The following is a 22,051-nucleotide window of genomic DNA, read 5'->3' as shown; positions in this document are numbered from 1 at the left end:
GCATCCAGACCTGCATCAGGCTCCCTATTCAGCGGGAAACCTGCTTCTCCATCTCCTGCTCCCGCTGTTTGTGTTCCCACTCTTGCTATGTCTCTATCAAATAAACAAATAAAATCTTAAACAAACAAACAAAATCTTTAAAAAAAAATGTAATGAGATTTAGATTGTCTATATATAATTATATATATTATAAAATATTTAAATATATATAAGGGGTGCCTGGGTGACTCAGTGGGTTAAAGCCTCTGCCTTCAGCTCAGGTCATGATCCCAGGTTCCTGGGATGAGCCCCACGTCTGGCTCTCTGCTCAGCAGGGAGCCTGCTTCCCCCCTCTCTCTGCCTGCCTCTTTGCCTACTCGTGATCTCCATCTGTCAAATAAATAAATAAAATCTTTTTAAAAAAAGAAAGAGAGAAAGTATTATTTAAAAAAATATATATATATTTAAATATATAGAATTTAAATATATGAGATATATTTAAAATATGTATTTTGGCAAGACAACTTCTTCAACAGTCTTCTATACATAATGTGTTGGCAGTATTGATTGCTGGCTTTCAACATACAAACAGAACCAAGCTTATTGCTTACTGTGGTAAAGGACAACACTGCCTCTAAATAGCTTCGGTAGAGGGGCACCTGGGTGGTTCAGTGGGTTAAGCCTCTACCTTTGGCTCAGGTCATGATCTCAGGGTCCTGGAATTGAGCGCCATGTCCGGCGCACTGCTCAGCGGGCAGCCTGCTTACCCCTCTGTCTCTTTGCCTGCCTATCTGCCTACTTGTGATCTCTCTGTCAAATAAATAAATAAAATCTTTTTAAAAAAATAAATAAGGGTGCCTGGGTGGCTCAGTGGTTAAAGCCTCTGTCTTCAGCTCAGATCATGGTCTCGGGTCCTGGGATCGAGCCCTGCATTGGGTTCTCTGCTTGGCGGGGAGCCTGTCTCTCTGCCTACTTGTGATCTCTGTCAAGTAAGTAAATAAAATCTTTAAAATAAATAAATAAATAGATAAATAAATAGCTAGCTAGTTAGCTTTGGTAGTGTCTCAAAGGGAGAAATGCCAGGATTGATGTTATTGACAATTGAAAGTTTGGTTTAAGGCCTGTCTTTCAATGTGATTAGGATTGGGTGAAGAGCAAGATACAACAGGGGAAAATTCATGGAAATTAGGTAAGAATTTTGAGGCTTGGGGGACACCTGGGCGGCTCAGTTTGTTAAGCATCTGTCTTTGGTTCAGGGTCCTGGGATCAAGCCCTGTGTCAGGCTCCCTGCTCTCCCTTTCCCTTTGCCACTCCCCCCTGCTTGTGGTTTCAATCTCTCTCTCTCTGTCAAATAAATAAATAAAATCTTTAAAAATAGGGACACCGGGGTGGCTGAGTCAGTTAAGCCTCTGTCTTCAGCTCAGGTCATGATCCCAGTGTCCTGTAGTTGAGTCCACATTAGACTCCTTGCTCAGCGGGGAGTCAGCTTCCCTCTCCCTCTGCTGTACGCTCTCTCTCTTTCTGTCAAATAAATAAATAAAATATTTTAAAAAAATAAATACTCTTCAATAAAAACTCAACAACTAAATGTATTATTATACTTGTAATTTTTTACAAATCTAATAGGTGAGAAGTGGTATCCCGTTTCAATTTGCATTTTCTTTATGAGTGAGTGAAAAATTTTTTCATATGTTTAACAGCCATTCCTTTCTATTTCATGAGTTTTGGGGGTTGTATCTCTCCCCCATTTTTCTATTTGGCTTTTTATCATTTGTCCTTCAATTTTTAAGGGTATTTTTTACATATTAGGAGTACTAGCCATTTGTCTGAAGTGTATGTTGCAAATATTTTCTCCCAGTTTCTCAATTGTTCTTTTTTGTTGTTGTTACTTTGATTATGGCAGTTTATTTATTTTTTAATATAATCAAATTCATCACTCTTATTATCTCTGAATTTTGTGTCTTGGTTAGAAGCTATCACAAGGTTAAAGATAAATATACATCTTTTCTTCCATCACGTGAAAGATTTTATTTTTTACATTTAAATCCCTAATCCATTTGGAGTTTGTTCTTGTATATAAAGGTATGGATCTAATGAAATCTTCTCCCACATGGCTATCCCAGTTGTCCCAACACCATTAATTTAAACATCCATCTTTCCTCCCTTCATTTGAAATGCTATCTTCATCATATAATAAATTTCCGTATATTCTTGGTTCTATTTCTGGGCTTTCTGTACTGTTCTACTGTTTTATTTCTATATCCATCCATAACTAACACATTGCTTTTATTATGGTTACATTGTAGCACATTTTCAATGTATGTTATGGCTAGTCCTGTCCCCCCTTTTAGATTTTCAGTATTTTTCTTTTCTAATTTTTCAATGTTTGTTTTTCCATGTGAACTTGATTATTGATTATTAATTTTTCTAACTCCATGGAATGCTTATTGGTATCTTATTTGAATTGCATTACATTTACAAATTAATTTAAGAAGAACTCTTAAGTTCTTAATTTATAGCTGTTAAGTCTCTTAATTTATAACGTTAAGTCTTCCTATCCAAGAAGAGGGGTTGTTTCTCCATGTGTTGGAGGCTACTTGTGTGTCTTTTAGGAGTGTTTAAAATTTTTCTGAAATGGGTTTTACATATTTCTTAATTTTTTTTTCCTAAATATTTAATCTTGGGGCGCCTGGGTGGCTCAGTGGGTTAAGCTTCTACCTTCAGCTCAGGTCATGATCTCACGGTCCTGGGATCAAGCCCCACATCGTGCTCTCTGCTCATCAAGGAGCCTGCTTCCTCCTCTCTCTCTTCCTGCCTCTCTGTCTACTTGTGATCTCTCTGTGTCAAATAAATAAATAAAATCTTTAAAAAAAAATTTAATCTTGTTCTTACTGTCATAAATCACATTTTATCTACTGTTTTGTCCTTTACCTAGTTATGGTCTTACAATAAGAAGACTCTTAATTTTTTCAACAGGTTTATTGGTATATAACTTATATAACATAAAATCATTTTTTAAAATTGAACAAGTCCGGGGCACCTGGGTGGCTTAGTCGGTTGAGCATCTGTCCAACTCTTGATACTGGCTCAAGTTATGATCTCAGCATAATGAAATTGAGCCCTGCATGGGGCTCCACACAGTAGGGAGTCTGCTTGAGATTCTTTCCCTCTGCCCTTCCCCCTGCTCATGGGCACTCTCTCTTTCTTTTTCTCTCCTTCTCATATAAATAAATACATACATACATACATACATACATACATAAATCTTTAAAAAAATAAAGTGAACAAGTCAGGGTTTTAATATAATCACAATTTTGTGCAGCCATCACCAGTATGTAATTCCATCACCCCAAAAAGAAATCTGATACCCATTAGTAGTCACTCTGTACACCCTACTCTCATAGTCTACCCTAGTCTCATAGTCTGCTTTCTGTCTGTAGATTTGACTATCAGGAGTATTTTATATACATGGAATCATACACATGAAGACTTGTGTGAATGGTTTCTTATGCTTTTGAGATTCATCAATGTAATATCAACTTCATTCTTTTATTGTGGCTGAGTAACATTCTATTCCATTATTATTTTTGCTTTGATTTTGGTATCAAACTTAGGAAATCATTGTATAATCCAAGGTCTCAAAAAGTTACCACTATGTATTTTTCTAAGAAGTTCCCAGTTTTAGCTCTGACATTTAGGCCTTTGATCCATTTTGAGTTAATTTTCATATGTGCTGTAGGGTGCCAAGTTCCAACTTCATTCTTTTGTACATGAATATCCACTTATTCCTTCATTGTTGCTAAAAAGACTTCACTGAATTTTGTTGGCTCCCTTTTCAGTAAGGAATTGATCATAAATGGAGATTTTATTATCTGAATTCTATTCCATTGATCTATATATCTGTCTTTATGCCAGCACTACACTGTCTTGATTTATTGTAGCATAGTAGTAAGTTTTGAAATCAGGAAGTGTGAGTACTGTTACTTTGTTCTTTTCTCTTTTTTTTTCAAGATCATTTTGGCCTTTTGGAGTCTCCTCTATTTCCATAATGATCAGCTTGTCATTTTCAGCAACAAAAGCAGTTGCCATTTTGATATGGATCGCATTGCATCTGTTGATCAGTCTGTGAAACATAATAATCTTAACAGCATTGCCTTTCATGAACCTGAGAGGTCTCGCCTGTTATTTAGGTATTTAATTTCTTTTCACAATATTTTGAAGTTGTCAGTGTATAGATCTCAGGCTTCTTTTGTTCAGTTTATTCCTACATATTTTATTCCTTTTAATACAATTGTAGATGGCATTCCTTTCTTAATTTTGGTTTTAGATTGGTACCCTTGATTTTAGTAAGTTGACTTTATATCCTGGTATACTACTATGTCATCTGTGATATAGTGATAATTTTATTTCCTTTTTTCGGGTAATTTTATTTCTTCTTTACCTCCTTCTTACCTTTGATTTATCTTGTCTAATTGAATGGCTGATATCTTTACTACAGTCTTGAATAGTTGCAGGGACAGTCAGGTTCCTTGATTTGTTCTTGATCTCGGCAGAAATGTCTGGAGTGTTTCCCCATGTAATAAACCAGCTTTAGAACTAAGGGTGTGTGTGTGTGTGTGTGTGTTTTGTGTTGTGGAAGTATCCCTGAGCTCCTGTTTGCTTGGATTCTTCTCTGCTACTATTTTATATGTTTTCTCTTGACATTTGTAAGTGATTTGGGCCCATATTTTCTTTAAATGTCTCATATCAGGTTTTATTTTAAAATTTTTTCATAAAAATTACAAGAGAATTAGAAAGTTTTCCTTCGTTTTCAATGACCTAGAACAGCTTATGGAGCACTATTAGCTCTATGGGTAAAAGCAGTTATGACCTTCTGTGACTTGTCTCCCAATATTTCCTCCAAAAAGAACAAAGGAATGAAAATATAGTGAATCTAGGCAAAATCCACATCCTAGCATATCTTAAAGGCAAGATACCAAAAGTTCCTTATATCTATAAGAAAAAGACTAAAATTAAAAACCCCAGAACACTCGTCCAATAAAGGCAGTTGGTTCTTCTTGCTCTAAAATTAGGGTGTGCCTGGGTGGCCCAATGGGTTAAGCCTCTGCCTTCAGCTCAGGTCATGATCTCAGGGTCCTGGGATCGAGCCCCTGCATCGGGCTCTCTGCTCGGCAGGGCGCCTGCATCCCTTTCTCTCTCTGCCTGCATCTCTGTCTATTTGTGATCTCTCTCACTGTCAAATAAGTAAATTAAATCTTAAAAAAAAAAAGTAAAATTAGGAGCACCTGGCTGTCTCTGTTGGTAGAGCACAAAACTCTTGATCTCAGGGTCATGAGTTCAAGCCCATGTTGGACATGGAGCCTACTTTAAAAAAAAAAAAAAAAAAAAGTAAAATTCATTACTATTGAAAGAGCCTCACAATGAAAAGGATATTTATATAGATCACCAACTGATAAGATTTTGCCATATCTATTTTTATTTCTCTCTGTACTATGTTTATGGAGGTATTGGAATGCATGTTTTAGGTATCATGACTGTACCTGTGAATCATTGAGCATATGTCTCCTAAGAATAAGGATATCTCCACTCAAATAAGAGTATGTTTTTAAATTTTTTAAAAAGTTTATGTATGTAGTATGTATGTATGTATATAATCTCTACACCCAGTGTGGGGCTCAAACTCATGAACCAGAATTAAGAGTTGCATGATCTGGGGTGCCTGGGTGGCTCAGTGGGTTAAGCCTCTGCCTTCCGCTCAGGTCGTGGTCTCAGGATCCTGGGATTGAGCCCCACATCGGGCTCTCTGCTCAGCGGGGAGCCTGCTTCTCCCTCTCTCTCTGCCTGCTTCTCTGTCTACTTGTGATCCCTCTCTCTGTCAAATAAACAAATAAAATCTAAGAAAAAAAGAGTTGCATGATCTTTCAACTAACCAAGCCAGCCGTGTTCCCCAAGGGTGTGTTTTGGGGGCACCTGGGTGGTGCAGCCTGTTGAGTGTCAGACTCTGGATTTCAGCTCATGGTCTTGAGGTCCTGAGATCCAGCCCCCCGTCGGGCTCAGCACTCAGTGCAGAGTCTGCTGGTCCCTCTCCCTCCTCCTGCTTGCTCTTGCTGTCTCTCAAATAAATAAAATCTTTTTTTTTGAAGTGTGTTTTCTAAAGTCTATATAAATATTTTTCACAGAGAGGCAGTTCTATTTTACATAACTGCTAAAATTTTTCTCAGGAATTATTCTTTCTGCATTTATTGACATAATCATATGATTTTTTTTCTCCATTGTTCTGTTACTGGGTTGAATTCTGTTTGACTGACTGAATTCTGGAGTCTAGTTCCGGTTATGGTGTGTTGATACATTATCCCCTTTCAATATTGTTAGGTTGGAATTTTTATATTTTACTTGGGTTTTGGAGTGCCTCAGCTGATTAAGTATCTGCCTTCGGCTCAGGTCAGCTCAGCCCAAGACTCTGGGATCGAACCCCATGTCCAGCTCCCTTCTCAGCGGGGAGTCTGCTTCTTCCTCTCCCTCTGCCTGCCATTGCCCCTGCTTGTGCTCTCTCTCATTGTCAAATAAGTAAATAAAATCTTTTAAAAAAATCTTTAAAACATTTTTTTCTTCAGGTTTCATGATGAAATTAGCCTGTAATCTTCGTTTTTTTATTATCCTTTTTAAGGTTGGATAGAACAATTACATTCACTTTATGAATGTGCTGAGGGGAATGTGTGCTTTCTACCCCCTTTTGGAATGTTTGAAGAAATATGCCAGAAAAACCATCTAGGCCTTCAGCTACCATTGTAGTTAGTGTTTGTTTGTTTGTTTGTTTGTTTGTTTTTGACAGAGAAGGGTAGGGGCCCTATACAAAGCTCAGTCTCACAACCCTGAGATCATGACCTGAGCCGAAATCAAGAGTCACTTTTTTAAAAAAAGATTTTATTGATTTGAGAGAGAGAAAGCACAAGCAGGGGCAAGGGTAGAGGTACAAGCAGACTCCGCCTTGAGTGGGGAGCCCAATGTGGGGCTCATTCCCAGGACCCCAAGATCATGAGCTGAGCTGAAGTCAGACGTTTAACCGACTAAGCCACACAGGTGCCCCTGAAGATGATTTTTAAAATTTACTTGGATTGGGGTTCCTTGCTGGCTCAGTGAGTAGAGCATGTGACTCTTGATCTCAGGGTAATGGATTTGAGCCCCACATTGGGGGTAGAGATTACTTTAAAGACGAAGGTTTTTGTCAAAAAGTAAAACTTACTCAGATTATGTAATGCTAGAATTATTGAAGTTTTCTGTCTATTGATTTTGTGTTTCATCCAGGTTATTAACATAAAAAGGCTGTTTCATGATGTCATTTTACTGCATTTGTGAGATGTGGATGGCCCATAAGCGATGTCCCTGTTAGTTGGCATTCCTGCATTGGATATTGTTGCCATCTCCTTTTCCTTTATTAGTTTTGAGAGAATCACATTAGTAACATTGCTTTAAAATAAAATGTGGTATTATGGATCTTCCGTGTTATTTGTGGGCACTATTTTGTAAAAGTACTTTTATCTTTCTAATTTATTTTCATTTTGTTCTTTTTCTAACTTCTACAATAAATGTTTAGATCATCAATGTTCAGGTTTTCTTTCTCATATGTATTTAAATCTGTTATATAATTTTTTCTACTTTAACTACATTATATGTAAATGAATGCAGATGTTTTAATTTGGTTCAAAGTAATTTCTATATGAAAATTTAGAAAATACTACCTTAAACTATTTTTTCTCCCAACGTTTTGTTTTTAAAAATTATTAAGCCAAGTGCCAATATTAAAAATATATATGTAGCTAATTACACTTCTAGATTTAACTTTGGTTATTAACATTTTGCCTTTTTCTCTCTATATATGCACCTTTCTTCTTGGCTTATTTGGTGGTAAGTAGCAGTTAATCATTACATTTCACCTCTCAAACAGTTCTTTGTGCCTCTCCTAAGAATAAAGTCTTTCTTCTATATAGTCACACTGCGACTATCATTAGCAATTCAGCCTTGCCATCTAATATAGAGTCCATATTTAAATTTTTTAGCTTTTTTCCAAATATACCATTCATAAAATTTATTTCCATAATTCATTCCAGATTCATACACTATACTGCATTTGGGTGTTAGGCTTTTTATCTTACTGTTATTCTACCTTTTTTTTTTTTTTTCCACTTTAAGTTTGGTTACTTTGTAGTGTCCAGGTTAGTTTTCTTACGGAATGTCTGCGTTCTGGGTTTGAAGTTTTCCTCTTATCATTAGCATTAGATTAAGCATTTTGCCCAGAGGTGGTGTGTAATTTTTTTGGTAAACTTTATTTTAGGTTGATTCTAGATTTATGGAAAACTGCTAAGATAGTAGAGAGATTTCCTGTCTATACTTCTCCTGATTTCTGCCATTGTTAACGTCTTATATCATTAAGATGCATTCGTCAGAACTAAGAAAATGACATTGGTATTAACCAAACTCTAGGCTCCATTTGTATATCTCACCAGTTTTTCTGTTAATGTTGTTTTTCTGTTCCAGGATCCTTCCATTCAAGGTAGCACATTGTATTAATTTGTCACGTCTCCCGGTCTCTCCTGGTTTGTGACAGCTTTTCAAGTTTTCTTTGTCTTTCCAGAATTTGACTGTCTTAACAGACACTGTTAGGTATCTTTCAGAATACCCCCCAGTCTGGGTCTGTTGTTTTTCTCATGATTAGACTGGAGGTAGGGGTTTTTTAGAAAGACTGCAACAGAAGTAAAATGTCCTTTTCATCACATCATGAGGGATACGTGATATCCGTGTGCCGTCACTGGTTATCACCCTCGACCCGCAAGGACGACAAGAAGCCCCAGTTCAGATGTATCTTCTCTCTTTATTTCCACAAGTCTACACACTTATATACGTTTACATGACCAATCAGCGAGCAGGGTACAGGAGGGAGTGAATCAGGCTGTGCACCTAAACGAACAACTTCGCTAGCAACCAATGCTGTTTACTTCCTCTTTGGGCATTCCGCTTAGTCTCACTGAGGCAATCCTAACCTGGCAACTAGCCAGGCGCCATCTTTTAATGGCGGAAGCCGCCCTGGCCAGGGGCCTGCCTCCGACACCTCCCCCTTTTTTCTTTTATGGCAGGGATCGTGCCTGTCTTAGGTTGTCAGTGGCGGGGAATATCCTTACCTGTCATCAGACAGCAGATATCAATGATCTGCGTCCTGTCTTAGGTTGGTATATTTCCCCCACTAATCTTACCCGTCGTTGACTACCGATCCAGCATACTTAGCCACACTTGGGGGGATGTTCCAGCCTCGATGGCTAACAAGGCCTGCACCATGGCTTGCTGTTGCCTATGTTGCTGTCGCCTCCAAATTTGCAGTTTCCTTACTAGCAGAATCAAGCCCACTACGAGGATTATCATCAGACCAATTACGCTAGCCCATTGTTTCGTAAAGGTTAACACATCTTGCAATGTTTTGATTATCTCTGGGAGGGTTGCAAGCTCAACTCTGGTGTTATTTATCCTTGTTATGCCTAGTAGCAGGTGCTGAGTATAGTTTTGGAATTCTGCAGACTAATTCCCCCACAAGTATTGGGAGAGCTGTCGGGAGAGATTCTGTAAGTCACTCATATTAGTATAGGCTATGGGAGTTACACAAATTGCCGGGAAGGATACTATACATCCCAGTCCCAATAGGGCCCCCCATATGTCCACTTGTTCTTGAACCAAATCCACTCTCTGGTTGACTATCAGGATTCCTGCTTGCAGATGTGTATTGATCTGAGTCTATGTTTGAAGGGCAGCTGCCGTTCCTTCTGCAAGGGTGTTCACAGCTTCCGCAGTGGGTATAGTTGCAGCAAGCGAGACTGCTGCTGCCGTGGCAGCTGCTGTAGATATAGCCAATGCTGTCACAACGGCAGCTGTGATACCAAAATCTCACTTCTTTCTGGATAGCACCACCGGTAACTTGTCCTCTGGAATGGAAACTGGGATAGGAACATGGGTAGAGATATGCATAATCACAGCCAGATTGAAGGCCGTGACATTCCAGCACTGGGAAAGATAGCAATTCTTAGTGCAATTCAACGTATCATTCAGCTCGCTAGCATTTGTTACGAGGAAAAGGAACGGTGGCCAGACACATATGGGAGTGGGCTGATAAGTAATATTATTGGGACAAGACACATTAACTGTTGTCTCAAAGGTACTAGAGTCATTTTGTTTATAAGAACAGTTGAGGAATTTGCCACTATTTAACATGGACACTGCTGAGATATCAGTACATGCTCCTAGCAAGTTACAGACCTGCCATGCATCAAAGGGAGAGGAGGGATTGCCTTGCTTAGAATTTTGAAAGGAATAATTGTACCCTGTAAAGATATTATTTTTATAAGTAGGAAAGCTTGGAGTGAATGTAAAGCTATGCATTTCATTGATGTAAACTGAGCGCAATGTACTCTGACATCCAGACCACTCCGGTGGCCATACCCTGTTATTGGTGCACCTGGGCAACTTAAAAGGTTGATATGGCCCCGAGGCATTAATAGGTTTCACAGGGGCCAAACCCTGGATCACAGGTGGTCCCATTGAGGTATGTTTAGCAAGCCTTCATCTAGGAACCATGGAGCCGCCTTTTCCACTGTATTCAGAAAGCCCCGAGCAGTTTTTGCTTTTAGTGGAGTTCCATTGGCTTTCAGCAGGTCTTTTAAAGACACTTCCAACCGCACTTTAGATACTTCAGATCCCATTATGAACACACAGACAACAGACATGGACGTTAAAGACACTAACTAGCACATTAACTTTTTACACGCATATACTTCAGTCGACCTTTGCTCCCCACTTTACCACGGAATTCCCACTTTTGAACGTGGCTAATGTCCCCGCTTACCTGCGGACCTTTACTCCGCGCTTTTCTACGGATTACCTTGCAAGACTCCTTTATTTAGTTCCCGGGCGCTGGCGCCATTTATAGCCCTGGACCCGCAAGGACGACAAGAAGCCCCAGTTCAGATGTATCTTCTCTCTCTTTATTTCCACAAGTCTACACACTTATATACGCTTACATGACCAATCAGCGAGCAGGGTACAGGAGGGAGTGAATCAGGCTGTGCACCTAAACGAACAACTTCGCTAGCAACCAATGCTGTTTACTTCCTCTTTGGGCGTTCCGCTTAGTCTCACCAGTTTGATTCCTCCATTATCTATTTTCATTTACTTAATATGTTTAATCAACATAATCATTTTTTTTCTGCTTTTCTTTTCACAATGTTGGCCAAACACAGCTTCATACTTAGGAACACATTTTTTTTTAATGAAACCTTAAATCTTTTAAACTTTCCTTACATGTTTGGCCCAACATTTGTGAGAATTATCTTGTATCTTTCCCTGTTCCATTCTTGGAATTAAGCATTTCTTTAAGGATTCCCTGATTATAATAATAGATATTTAGAGATATTTAGAGAGTAAATGATCAGGGTACTTATTGCTGTTAGCCTTTTTGACAATTTTTTCTATTTCCTGAAAATTAACCTGTTTCAGACTTTTGTCCTTTATAGGATTGTTTTTGATCAATATTTTCCTATGTTTGTCTTTGACTTTTTTATAATACCTTAATTTTTTGTTTGTTCTCCCCTCTTATCTTTTTTTTTCCTCCCCTCTTTTCTTGATTAGTTTGGAAGTGTACCATCATACACTGATTTTTTTCCCCTCCGAGAGATACCTTTTTGTTTGTTTTGTTTTGGGTTTTTTTGTTTTGTTTTGTTTTCCTACAGAGTGGAGTTGGGGGGGGGGGGGGGGGACAGGGAGCAGGAGAGAGAATCAGGCTCCAAACTTGGCTCTGAGCCCCATGCAGGGCTTGATCTTCAAGACTATGACCTGAGCCGAAATGAAGAGTCAGACACTAACCAACTGAGCCACCCAGGTGCCCCCAAGAGATACCTTTTTGAATTTATGTGTTGATTTTCTTTTTCTAAACTCATTACATTCTGGATTTTTTTTTAAAAGATTTTATTTATTTATTTAACAGAGAGAGATCACAAGTAGGCAGAGAGGCAGGCAGAGAGAGAGAGGAGGAAGCAGGCTCCCCGCTGAGCAGAGAGCCCGATGCGGGACTCGATCCCAGGACCCTGAGATCATGACTTGAGCCCGAGGCAGAGGCTTCAACCCACTGAGCCACCCAGGCGCCCCTACATTCTGGGTTTTTTATCTTTATATTTTCTGCTTTCCTTTGGTTTCCTTTGATGTTTTTTCTAAACATTTTCATATGTTGTTTATTTTATTTGTGTTGAGGTGACAACTTTTCTCTGGGCATTATGGTTGGATATTGTATCTTCTGAAATATACTAATTTCATTTTTTGTCTGGTTATATTTCTCTAGTTTCACTGTTTATTTCCTCAGTATAATAAAGATACTGATTCTGGTTTTGATTTTTTTTTATTTTTTATAAACATATATTTTTATCCCCAGGGGTACAGGTCTGTGAATCGCCAGGTTCACACACTTCACAGCACTCACCATAGCACATACCCTCCCCAATGTCCATAACCCCACTGGTTTTGATTTTTGACTGCTGGCAACTTTCAAGCCCCACCACTCTGCCCCACTTTGGGGCGAGCAGATAAAAAGCCTGAGAGCTCTCTGCTTTGGTGCCCGTGGAAAGTTCAAACCATGCATACTCCGTGCCCTGTATCCTATCACTTGTTACACACATCCCACAACTGAGTCACATACTCTGCCCTTGACTCATGCCCCCTCATTCTGCACTGATACTCCTGAGTCTTTTCCTGAATCTGGATTGCCATCTTCCAGCTTATATCTGATATTTCCTTTTAACAGTCCCAGGCACTCTGGTATCCCAGGATTTTCCTTCACATTTTAATTTCTTGATTCTCTCCAGCATCTCTTGATTCTCTCCAGCATCTCCAAATAAGGAACGTGTTACTTCATTCAAGTATGTATGTAAATTTTCTGAAAAGGCACCAAAATACTGGGAAGTACAAGGATGGCTGGCCTTGAAAATAAAAAGGAAGAGAGGATGTGAAAAGTTATAAAAACAACACAGATTTAACATATTTAGAATGGAGAAGGAATAATAAAACTCAACTGAAGATAAGTAAAAACAATTATTTAGCACCTGTGATATGTCAGAATCTTGTAATTCAGTGATGAAAGAAAGGAAGCATTGTGTCTGCTCTTGGGAAAATTTGGGGAAATGTAAATAGAATATCAGATAAGGAAACTAATGTTATCATATTGGAAATAAAGGGGTGGTGGAAGGAATGAAGTGCTAGAACATAAAAAGACAGACATGGATATCTTTAGGGTTAGCAGGTGCCCCCCTTCTAAGGGATGAGAAGGATCAGCTTATAAAGTGCCCAGGTCCAAGGAGTCTTGTCAGACAAAACAGTGTTTGGAAAGCATCAAGTGATAGAGGTTGTACCATATCCTAAGTGCTGGAAAGAGAGAATGTGAAAGGGACCACCTGGGTGGCTCAGATGGTTAAGCGTCTGTCTTCAGCTCAGGTCATGATCTCAGAGTCCTGGGATTTTGAATCCCATATCAGGCTTCCTGCTCAGCGGGGAGCCTTTTTCTCCCTCTCCCTCTCCCTCTGTTGTTTGCCCTGCTTGTGCTGCCGCTCTCTGTCAAATAAATAAATGAAGTCTTAAAAAGGAGAGAGAGAGAGAATGTGAAAGGAGATAGGGGCAAAGGAGTCAGTGTTTGGACATTCCAAGAGTAAAGAGAAACACTAGAGAAACTGAGGATAAATTCTTAACCTTTGATCTGCATTTCAATCAGTGGTAGAAATATTTAAAATAAAGATGCCAAGGTTTTTTTCCCTCTTAATTCTAACTTGGTCTGTGACAGAACCAGGATATCAGATTTATAACAAGCTTGCCAAAGATTCTGGCCCACACCTAAATTTCAGTAACTTCACTATCTCACATAACTTTACATACATCTCTGAACCCTTGGCCTTTCAAAATTTTCATAACTATATTTTACTATTCGGTAAGTCCTTATGAGTGTTGGTTCATATTTCTTTCATAGAAGTTCTATGTTCTCTAGTATAAGAAGTACAATTTTTTTTGTTTTCTTCTTTTGTTTCAGATTTGGATTTACACTGTGAGGTAATCAGCTATGTAGAAATGCCCACTTACGAAAAAGATATATCTTCTACACAACATCAGAGCACATATAACAACAAGAAATTCTACAAATGTAAGAAATGTCAGAAGAAATTTAGTAGTGGCTCTCAATTTATTCTACATCACAGGTTTCATATTGGCAGAAGACCCTATGAATGCAAGGACTGTGGGCGGAACTTTCGTAGTGGCTATCAACTTACCCTACATCAGAGATTTCATACTGGCAAGAAGCCTTATGAATGTACAAAATGCAGGAAGAACTTTAAAAGTGGTTATCAACTTACTGTACATCAGAGATTTCATACTGGCGAGAAAACCTATGAATGTAAGGACTGTGGGAAGGCCTTTATTTATGCCTCACACATTGTTCAGCATGAGAGAATCCACACTGGAGGGAGGCCTTATGAATGTCAGGAATGTGGGAAGGCCTTTAGTCAAGGTGGATACCTTAGAATTCATCAAAGAATTCATACTGGTGAGAAACCCTATAAATGTCAAGAATGTGGGAAGGCTTTTAGTAGGCGCTCAAACCTCATTGAACATGGGCAGATCCATACTGATGGGAAACTTTACGTATGTGAGAAATGTGGGAAGGCCTTTAAAAGAGGTCATCAACTTACCGTACATCAGAGTGTTCATACTGGTAAAAAACCATATGATTGTAAAGAATGTGGAAAGGGCTATACCACTGCCTCATACCTTATTCTACATCAGAGAATTCATAAAGTTGGGAAACCATATGAATGTAAGGAATGTAAGAAAACCTTTACCTTGTATAGAAATCTTACCCAACATCAGCATATTCACACTGGTGAGAAACTTTTTGAATGTAAGCAGTGTGGGAAGGCCTATACTACTGGCTCAAAGCTTTTTCAACATCAGAAAACTCACACTGGTGAGAAGCGCTTTGAATGTAAGGAATGTGGAAAGGCCTTTAGCTTATATGGATACCTTCATCAACATCAGAAGATTCATACTGGTATGAAACATTTTGAATGTAAGCAGTGTAAAAAAACCTTTACTTTATATAGAAATCTTATTCGACATCAGAGTATTCATAATGGTAAGAAGCTTTTTGAATGTAAGGAATGTGGGAAGGCCTATACTACTGCCTCAAACCTTGTGCAACATCAGAAAACTCATACTGGTGAGAAACCCTATGAATGCAAAGAGTGTGGGAAGACCTTTAGCTTGCATGGATATCTTAATCAACATCAGAAAATCCATACTGGTGTGAAACCCTATGAGTGTATGATATGTAGGAAAACCTTTACTTTCTATAGAAACCTTACCCTACACCAGAGTATTCATACTGACAAGAAACCTTTTAAATGTAAGGAATGTGGGAAGACCTTTAGACGTAGTTCGCACCTTACCGCACATCAGAGTGTTCACGCTGATAAGAAACCCTTTGAATGTAAGAAATGTGGGAAGTCCTTTAAAACATATGGATACCTTACACAACATCAGAAAATTCATACTGGTGGGAAACCCCACAGCTGTAAGGAATGTGGGAAGGCCTTTAGTCGCGCTTCAAACCTTGTTCAACATGAGAGAATTCATACTGGTGAAAAGCCCTACGTGTGTAAGAAGTGTGGGAAAGCCTTCAGGTATGGTTCAGCCCTTAAAGCACATCAGGGAATACATACAGATCTGAAGCTCTAAGAACATAAGGAATGTGATAATGCTATTAGGCATGGCCCAGACCTTTTAAACAGGCAGTTCACACTGATGAGGAATTACTGAATGTTAGTCTTTATAGTTATGTCTTCACCAGATGAGAGAATCCATTATGTAGTTCTTATCACTTTTTAAAGATTACAGTGTCACTCCCATTTTAATGGAATGTTTGACTGAACAATAGCAAATTAAACCCTGAATAGCCAAACAATCTTGAAAAAGAAGATGAAAACTGGAAGTATCATGATCCCAGATTTCAAGATCTACTACAAAGCTGTAGTAATTAAAACAGTGTTGTACTGGTGTAAAAATAGGCACAAGGATCAGTGGAACAGAATAGAGAGCCCAGAAATACATCCACAACTAGATGGTTAATTAATCTTCAACAGAGGAGGCAAAAATATACAGCGGGGAAAAGTCTCTTCAACAAATGATGTTGGGAAAACGGGACCACTCTCTTACACCATACACTAAAAATAAACTCAAAATGGATTAAAGACCTAGATGTGAGACCCAAAGCCATAAAAATCCTAGAAGAGAATGTAGGCAGTAATTTCTCTGATATCAGCTATAGCAACATTTTTCTAGATAGGTCTAGAGGGAAGGGAAACAAAAGCAAAAGTAAAATACTGGGACAACATAAAAAAAAAAAAGTTTCTGCATAATGAAGGAAACAATTAGCAAAACTAAAATGCAATCTACAGAATTAGAGAATATATTTGCAAATGACAAATCCAATAAAGGGTTAGTGTCCAAAAATATAAAAAGCTTACACAACTCAACACAAAAAAACAATCCAGTATTAAATTGAGCAGAAGATATGAACAAATATTCTCCAAAGAAGACATAAGATGGCCAACAGACACATAAAAAGTTGCTTAACATCACTCATCATGGGGGAAATGTAAATCAAAACCACAATGGGGTATCACCTCACACCTGTCAGAATGGCTAAAATCAACAATAATGTTGGCAAGGATATGGAGATAAAGGAACCCTCTTCCACTGTTGATGTGAATGCAAACTAGTGCACCGACTGAAGAAAACAGTATGGAGATTCCTAAAAAATTTAAAAATAGATTTATCACAGGACCCAGTAATTCCATTACTGGATATTTACCCAAAGAATATAAAAACTAATTTGAAAACATGTGTGCACCCCTATATTTATTGGAGCATTATTTACAATGGCCAAGTTATGGAAACAGCCAAAATGTCCATCAACAAATGAATGGATGAGGCGCCTGGGTGGCTGAGTGGGTTAAAACCTCTGCCTTCAGCTCAGGTCATGATCCCAGGGTCCTGGGATCGAGCCCCGCATCGGGCTCTCAGCTCAGCGGGGAACCTGCATCCCCCCGCCCACCTGCCTCTCTGCTCACTTGTGATCTCTGTCAAATAAATAAACAAAATCTTTAAAAAAATAGATGAATGGATAAAGAAGAATGAAATCTTGCCATTTGCAAAAACAGAACTAGAGGGTATAATGCTAAGTGAAAAAAGTCAGAGAAAGACAAATACCATATGATTTCACTCATGTAGAATTTAAGAAACAAAACAAATGAACAAAGGAAAAAATAGACAAACCAAAACACCACCAACAACAACAACAAACAGACCCTTAACTACAGAGAACAAACTGATGGTTACCCTTCTGAGGGGTTGGGAGGGTGGGCTTAGTGAAATTGGTAAAGGGGATTAAGAGAATACTTTTCATGATGAATACTGAGCCGTGTGTAGAATTGTTGAATCACTATATTGTACATCTGAAGCTAATATAACACTGTATGTTGACTATACTGGAATTAATTTTTGAAAATAATGACAAATTAGAAAGAAGATGGGAATCTCAAATTTTTCATGCCTATGGTGTGCATGGAACTTTCAATTAAATTTGTTAAATTTAGGGGCCCTTGGGTGGCTCAGTTGGTGAAGCATCAGCCTTTGGCTCAGGTCATGATCCCAGGGTCCTGGGATAGAATCCTACATCTGGCTCCCTGCTCGGTAGGGAGCCTACTTCTCCCTCTCCCCCTGCTGCTCACCCTGCTTGTACTCTCTCTCTCTCTCTGTCAAATAAGTAAAATAAAATCTTTTAAACAATTTGTTAATTTAATGACTGGCTAAAAGCCTTCCATAATAATCAATGGCTGTGTCACAGATTTCCCCAAATCTTAATGGCTTATCACAACAGCTCTCACAGATTCTGTGGGTCAGAAATTCAGGAGTAACTTGGCTGAGTACTTCTGGACTGGGTTTTTCATGAAATTTCAGTCATCTGGAATATTGGGTCCAGGTGGCTCGCTCACATTGGCTGCTGCTGGTACAGAGAGAGTGTGTGTCAGAAACCCATCCTCGTCCACTGTGGACCTAATTTACATGAGGAAATCCTGGACTTGAAGTTGATGCTTTAAGTAAGTGAGGCTTCTGGCACTTCTTGAGTATATTTTGCATGTGGTAAGAATGCAAACAGTTTATGCTGAGATGACTAATGGTTGTGTTTTTAAAAATATATATCCATAAGTTCTCTGAAACTGCACCTTCAAAACTGAAGCCTCCCTCTTGCTGCATTCCAAGCTACCTGAAAAATCTGAGTAAGTATGTCTGCTTCTCACAGTTTCTATGGGTCAGGAATTTGGGAGCAGATATGCAAAGGTGTTCTGGCACCATGTATCTCATGGACTGAAGATCTGGAAGGGATTGATGGGGGTTGGATGATCTGCTTTCAAAGATGGCTTAGTTTTGTGGCTGATAAGTTCATCCTGGCAAGTTATTTCCTTTCTAGCAGGACCCTTCCATGTGCTGCTTGAGTGTCCTTGTGACAGGATAATTGGCTTTTCTCAGAACTGATCCTTGCTATAATCTAGCTTTGGCAGTCACTTCTGCCTCATCCTCCATATTAGCTGTAGGTAGGTCAAGTCCAGCCCACATTCACCAGGAGAGAGATCCAGTTTCACCTTTTGAAATGGGAAGTGTAAAACATTTGCAGACATTTTAAAAATGTTTATTTATTTGACAGATATCACAAGTGGACAGTGGCAGGCAGAGAGAGAGCAGGAAGTAGGCTCCCTGCTGAGCAGAGAGCCCAATGTGGGGGCTCAATCCCAGGACCCTGGGATCATGACCTGAGTCGAAGGCAGAAGCTTTAACCCACTGAGCCACCCAGGTGCCCCATTTGGAGACATTTTTAAATCACCACACCTGCCAACACTGCTCAAATATTGTTAAACTCTCAAAAATTGATAATAAACATCTTTGTTTCATGTACGCAGAAATCCTTTAAGCCACAGCACATACCTTACCTGTCATCATTGCCATTCTACCAACTTATGGACCGTGTGTTATCCGCCAAGATACTTATTACCTATCATGGCATCATTTGCTGAATGCTAATCAGGAACACATAATAATTTTATTATGGAGATTAATTGAAGTCATACTTGTAAAACCTTGGGAGATTATCTGGCCTATCACCAGTGTTTAATAAATATGAGCTGGTACTCTCATCACTACTTCTATTGATGATAGATTTTATGAGTAAGATTTTAACAGTTTAATTAATTTCAGACAGCTTCTTAAAGCCACTCATTAAATTTTACATAATTTTGGAAATAAGTACATGATTTAGGGTGTGTAGAAATTATGATAATAGCAACAATTCGTACTCTCCATTCACAATTTAAGTTTGGGTAGAAATTAATAATGGGCTAGTAAAAAGTAAAGATTTTTCCTAAATTTGTAATGTAAATATTTCTTTGCTAAACACTAATCTAGTCTAGGTTAATACATTGCATTTAGGCTTCTTTTCTAAGGTAGTACTTTTTTACGTCTTTGATTTTTTTTTTTTAGAGGTTTTTCTTTTATTTGACAGCACAAGCAGGGGCAGTGGGAGAGGAGAAGCAGGCCCCCCATTGAGCAGGATTCTGATGTGGGGTTTGATCCCAGGACCCTGGAATCATGACCTGAGCTGAAGGCAGACACTTAAGGACTGAGCCACCGAAGCACTGCTACGTCATTGATTTTTTTGTAACATGTCTAGAATGCACACATTCTTGATTTATTTCCTCCTGATATGATTTGTTGATCTGTCCCTCATTTTTCCTATAAACTGGAAACTATATCCACAGAATTCATTAAGTTTAGGCACCCGGGTGGCTCAGTCAGTTAAGCGTCCAGCTCTTGGTTTTCTGCTTAGGCCAGATCTCAGGGTCATGGGATCAAGCCATATGTCAGGGCTCTGTGCTTACTCTCTCAAATAAATAAATCTTTTAAAATATTTTATTTATTTATTTGTCAGAGAGAGAGAGCACATGCACAAGCGGGGTGGGCGGGGGGCAGAGAGGGGATCAGGCTCCCCACTGAGCAAGATCCTGAATTGGGACTGCATCTCAGGACCCTGGGATCATGACCCGAGCCAAAGGCAGACGCTAAACCCACTGAGCCACCCAGGTGTCCCAACATGTCGGTGGCAGCTTTGTACATAGCAGACAACATGGCGCTTGCGCCTGCGGCTAAACAGAGGACCTGCGCACCACCTGAAAGATGATTGGCTATGCCAGCGACACCAACAAATCTTTTTTTTTTTTAAGTAATGTTATCCATTTTTTGTTATGTAGTTTTCGGTGTCTTATTAAAGTTTCCCTATTATTCCTTACTTTTGCCAGTTTAAACTTTAAATGACTGAGTGATACCTGATTAAAAATGTGATTGTATATCAAAACTGTCCATTGATCCTCATAGATTTGCCCATTTTTAATTTATATGTCACTGGGATATAAAATAAGATACAATAAAAATACAATACAAAAAAATACAATAAAATAAGCAAAAATTTTAGAAGTTACATCTTAGAGAATTAAACTTTTTATCAACATATAGTGTTTTTTTAGTCTACAGTCATCCTTTCAAATTAATTTTGTCTGCTCCAAATTTATATATATATATATTTTTTTTTTGATTTATTTATTTATTTATTTATTTATTTATTTATTTTGCCAGAAGAGAGAGAGAGCACAAGCAGGAGGAGTGGCAGGCAGAGGGAGAAGCAGGCTTCCTTTAAGAAAAGAGCCTAATGCAGAATTCCATCTGAGGATCCCGAGATCCTAGGATCATGACTCAGCCAAAGGCAGATTCCTAACCAACTGAGCCACCCAGTCATCCCATGCTCCCAAATTATATTACTTTCTTTTATAAGTACTTAACTTTATATCATCTTTTTCATTGCTACCTCTCTCCTTAAGCTTTAGATGTGACCCTTTTAACACCTATAGCCACATTTTTTTTTACTTATTTATTTTTAAGATTATATTTTTAAATTTCCACACGCAAAGTGGGGCTTGAATTCATAACCCCAAGATCAAGAGTGGCATGCTCCACCTACTGAGCCAGCCAGATGTTTTTATTTTTTTAACAGGAGGAAAAAAACAAAACAGTTTTATTTTGTGCACTGGAGGCTCAATAATGAAATTGAGATGTTCTTAATTTTTAAGTTGATGTTTAATGGAATTAATCCATTTAAACTACCAATGATTATTGACAAACATGAATCATTTTTAGTTGCCTAATGTTCTTTCTGTATTTTTCTCTTTCTTATTTTCTTTTACATTTACCTTTTTTTTTCTTTTATCACTTTGGAAATTTTTCACTCTTGTTTGAGTCTATAAGCTGTTAATATAGAAATAGAACAAGCATTTTAACTTAAAGTCCAAATTTAATTGATATTTAGAGTTTTCCACTGACATTTGTTAGAACTCTTCAATTTCAGGGGCACCTGGCTAGCTCTGGTTATTAAGCTGGACTCTTGATTTTGGCTCAGGTCATGATCTCAGGGTCCTGAGAGCCCCAGATGGGGTTCTTCACTGGGTGTGGAGCCTGCTTAAGATTCTCTCTCCTTGGGGCACCTGGGTGGCTCAGTGGGTTAAAGCCTCTGCCTTTGACTCAGGTCATGATCTTGGGGTCCTGGGATCGAGCCTCACATCAGGCTCTCTGCTCAGCGGGGAGCCTGCTTGTCCCTCTCTCTCTCTCTGCCTGTCCTCTCTGCCTACTTGTGATCTCTATCAAATAAATAAATATTCTCTCTCCCTTACTCTCTGCGCTCCCCCTACCCCATACCCACACCATACCCACATGTGCATTCTCTCTCTCTAAAAAAAGGAGCTTCAATTTCAATCTGGCATCTCCACCTACTGCCAGGTGGTAGCTGTTGATGGAACATGTACCCCATCAATGATTGTAAGGCCCTTTGGGCTCCCCAGCC

General features: G+C 38.8%; 1 protein-coding gene across 7 annotated transcripts in view; it reads left to right on the top strand.

Moving 5' to 3' along the window:
* LOC132005366 (zinc finger protein 573) overlaps window positions 1-17,913 on the top strand; it is a 67,249-nt gene extending 49,336 nt beyond the window's left edge. For 5 of the 7 annotated variants that reach the window (XM_059382411.1, XM_059382410.1, XM_059382408.1 and 2 more), the window contains one exon: window positions 14,084-17,913. In XM_059382411.1, the coding sequence (XP_059238394.1) occupies window positions 14,084-15,786 (1,703 nt within the window). In that variant the 3' untranslated portion in view covers window positions 15,787-17,913. Of the gene's footprint in view, window positions 1-13,013; window positions 13,985-14,083 lie in introns of those variants that run through there. The other 2 variants (XM_059382412.1, XM_059382415.1) reach the window with 2 other exon arrangements.
* Window positions 17,914-22,051: the final 4,138 nt, after the last annotated feature.

Source organism: Mustela nigripes, chromosome 17, assembly GCF_022355385.1.
Source record: "Mustela nigripes isolate SB6536 chromosome 17, MUSNIG.SB6536, whole genome shotgun sequence".
NCBI lineage: Eukaryota > Metazoa > Chordata > Mammalia > Carnivora > Mustelidae > Mustela > Mustela nigripes.
This window is presented reverse-complemented; position numbering and strand designations above follow the sequence as displayed.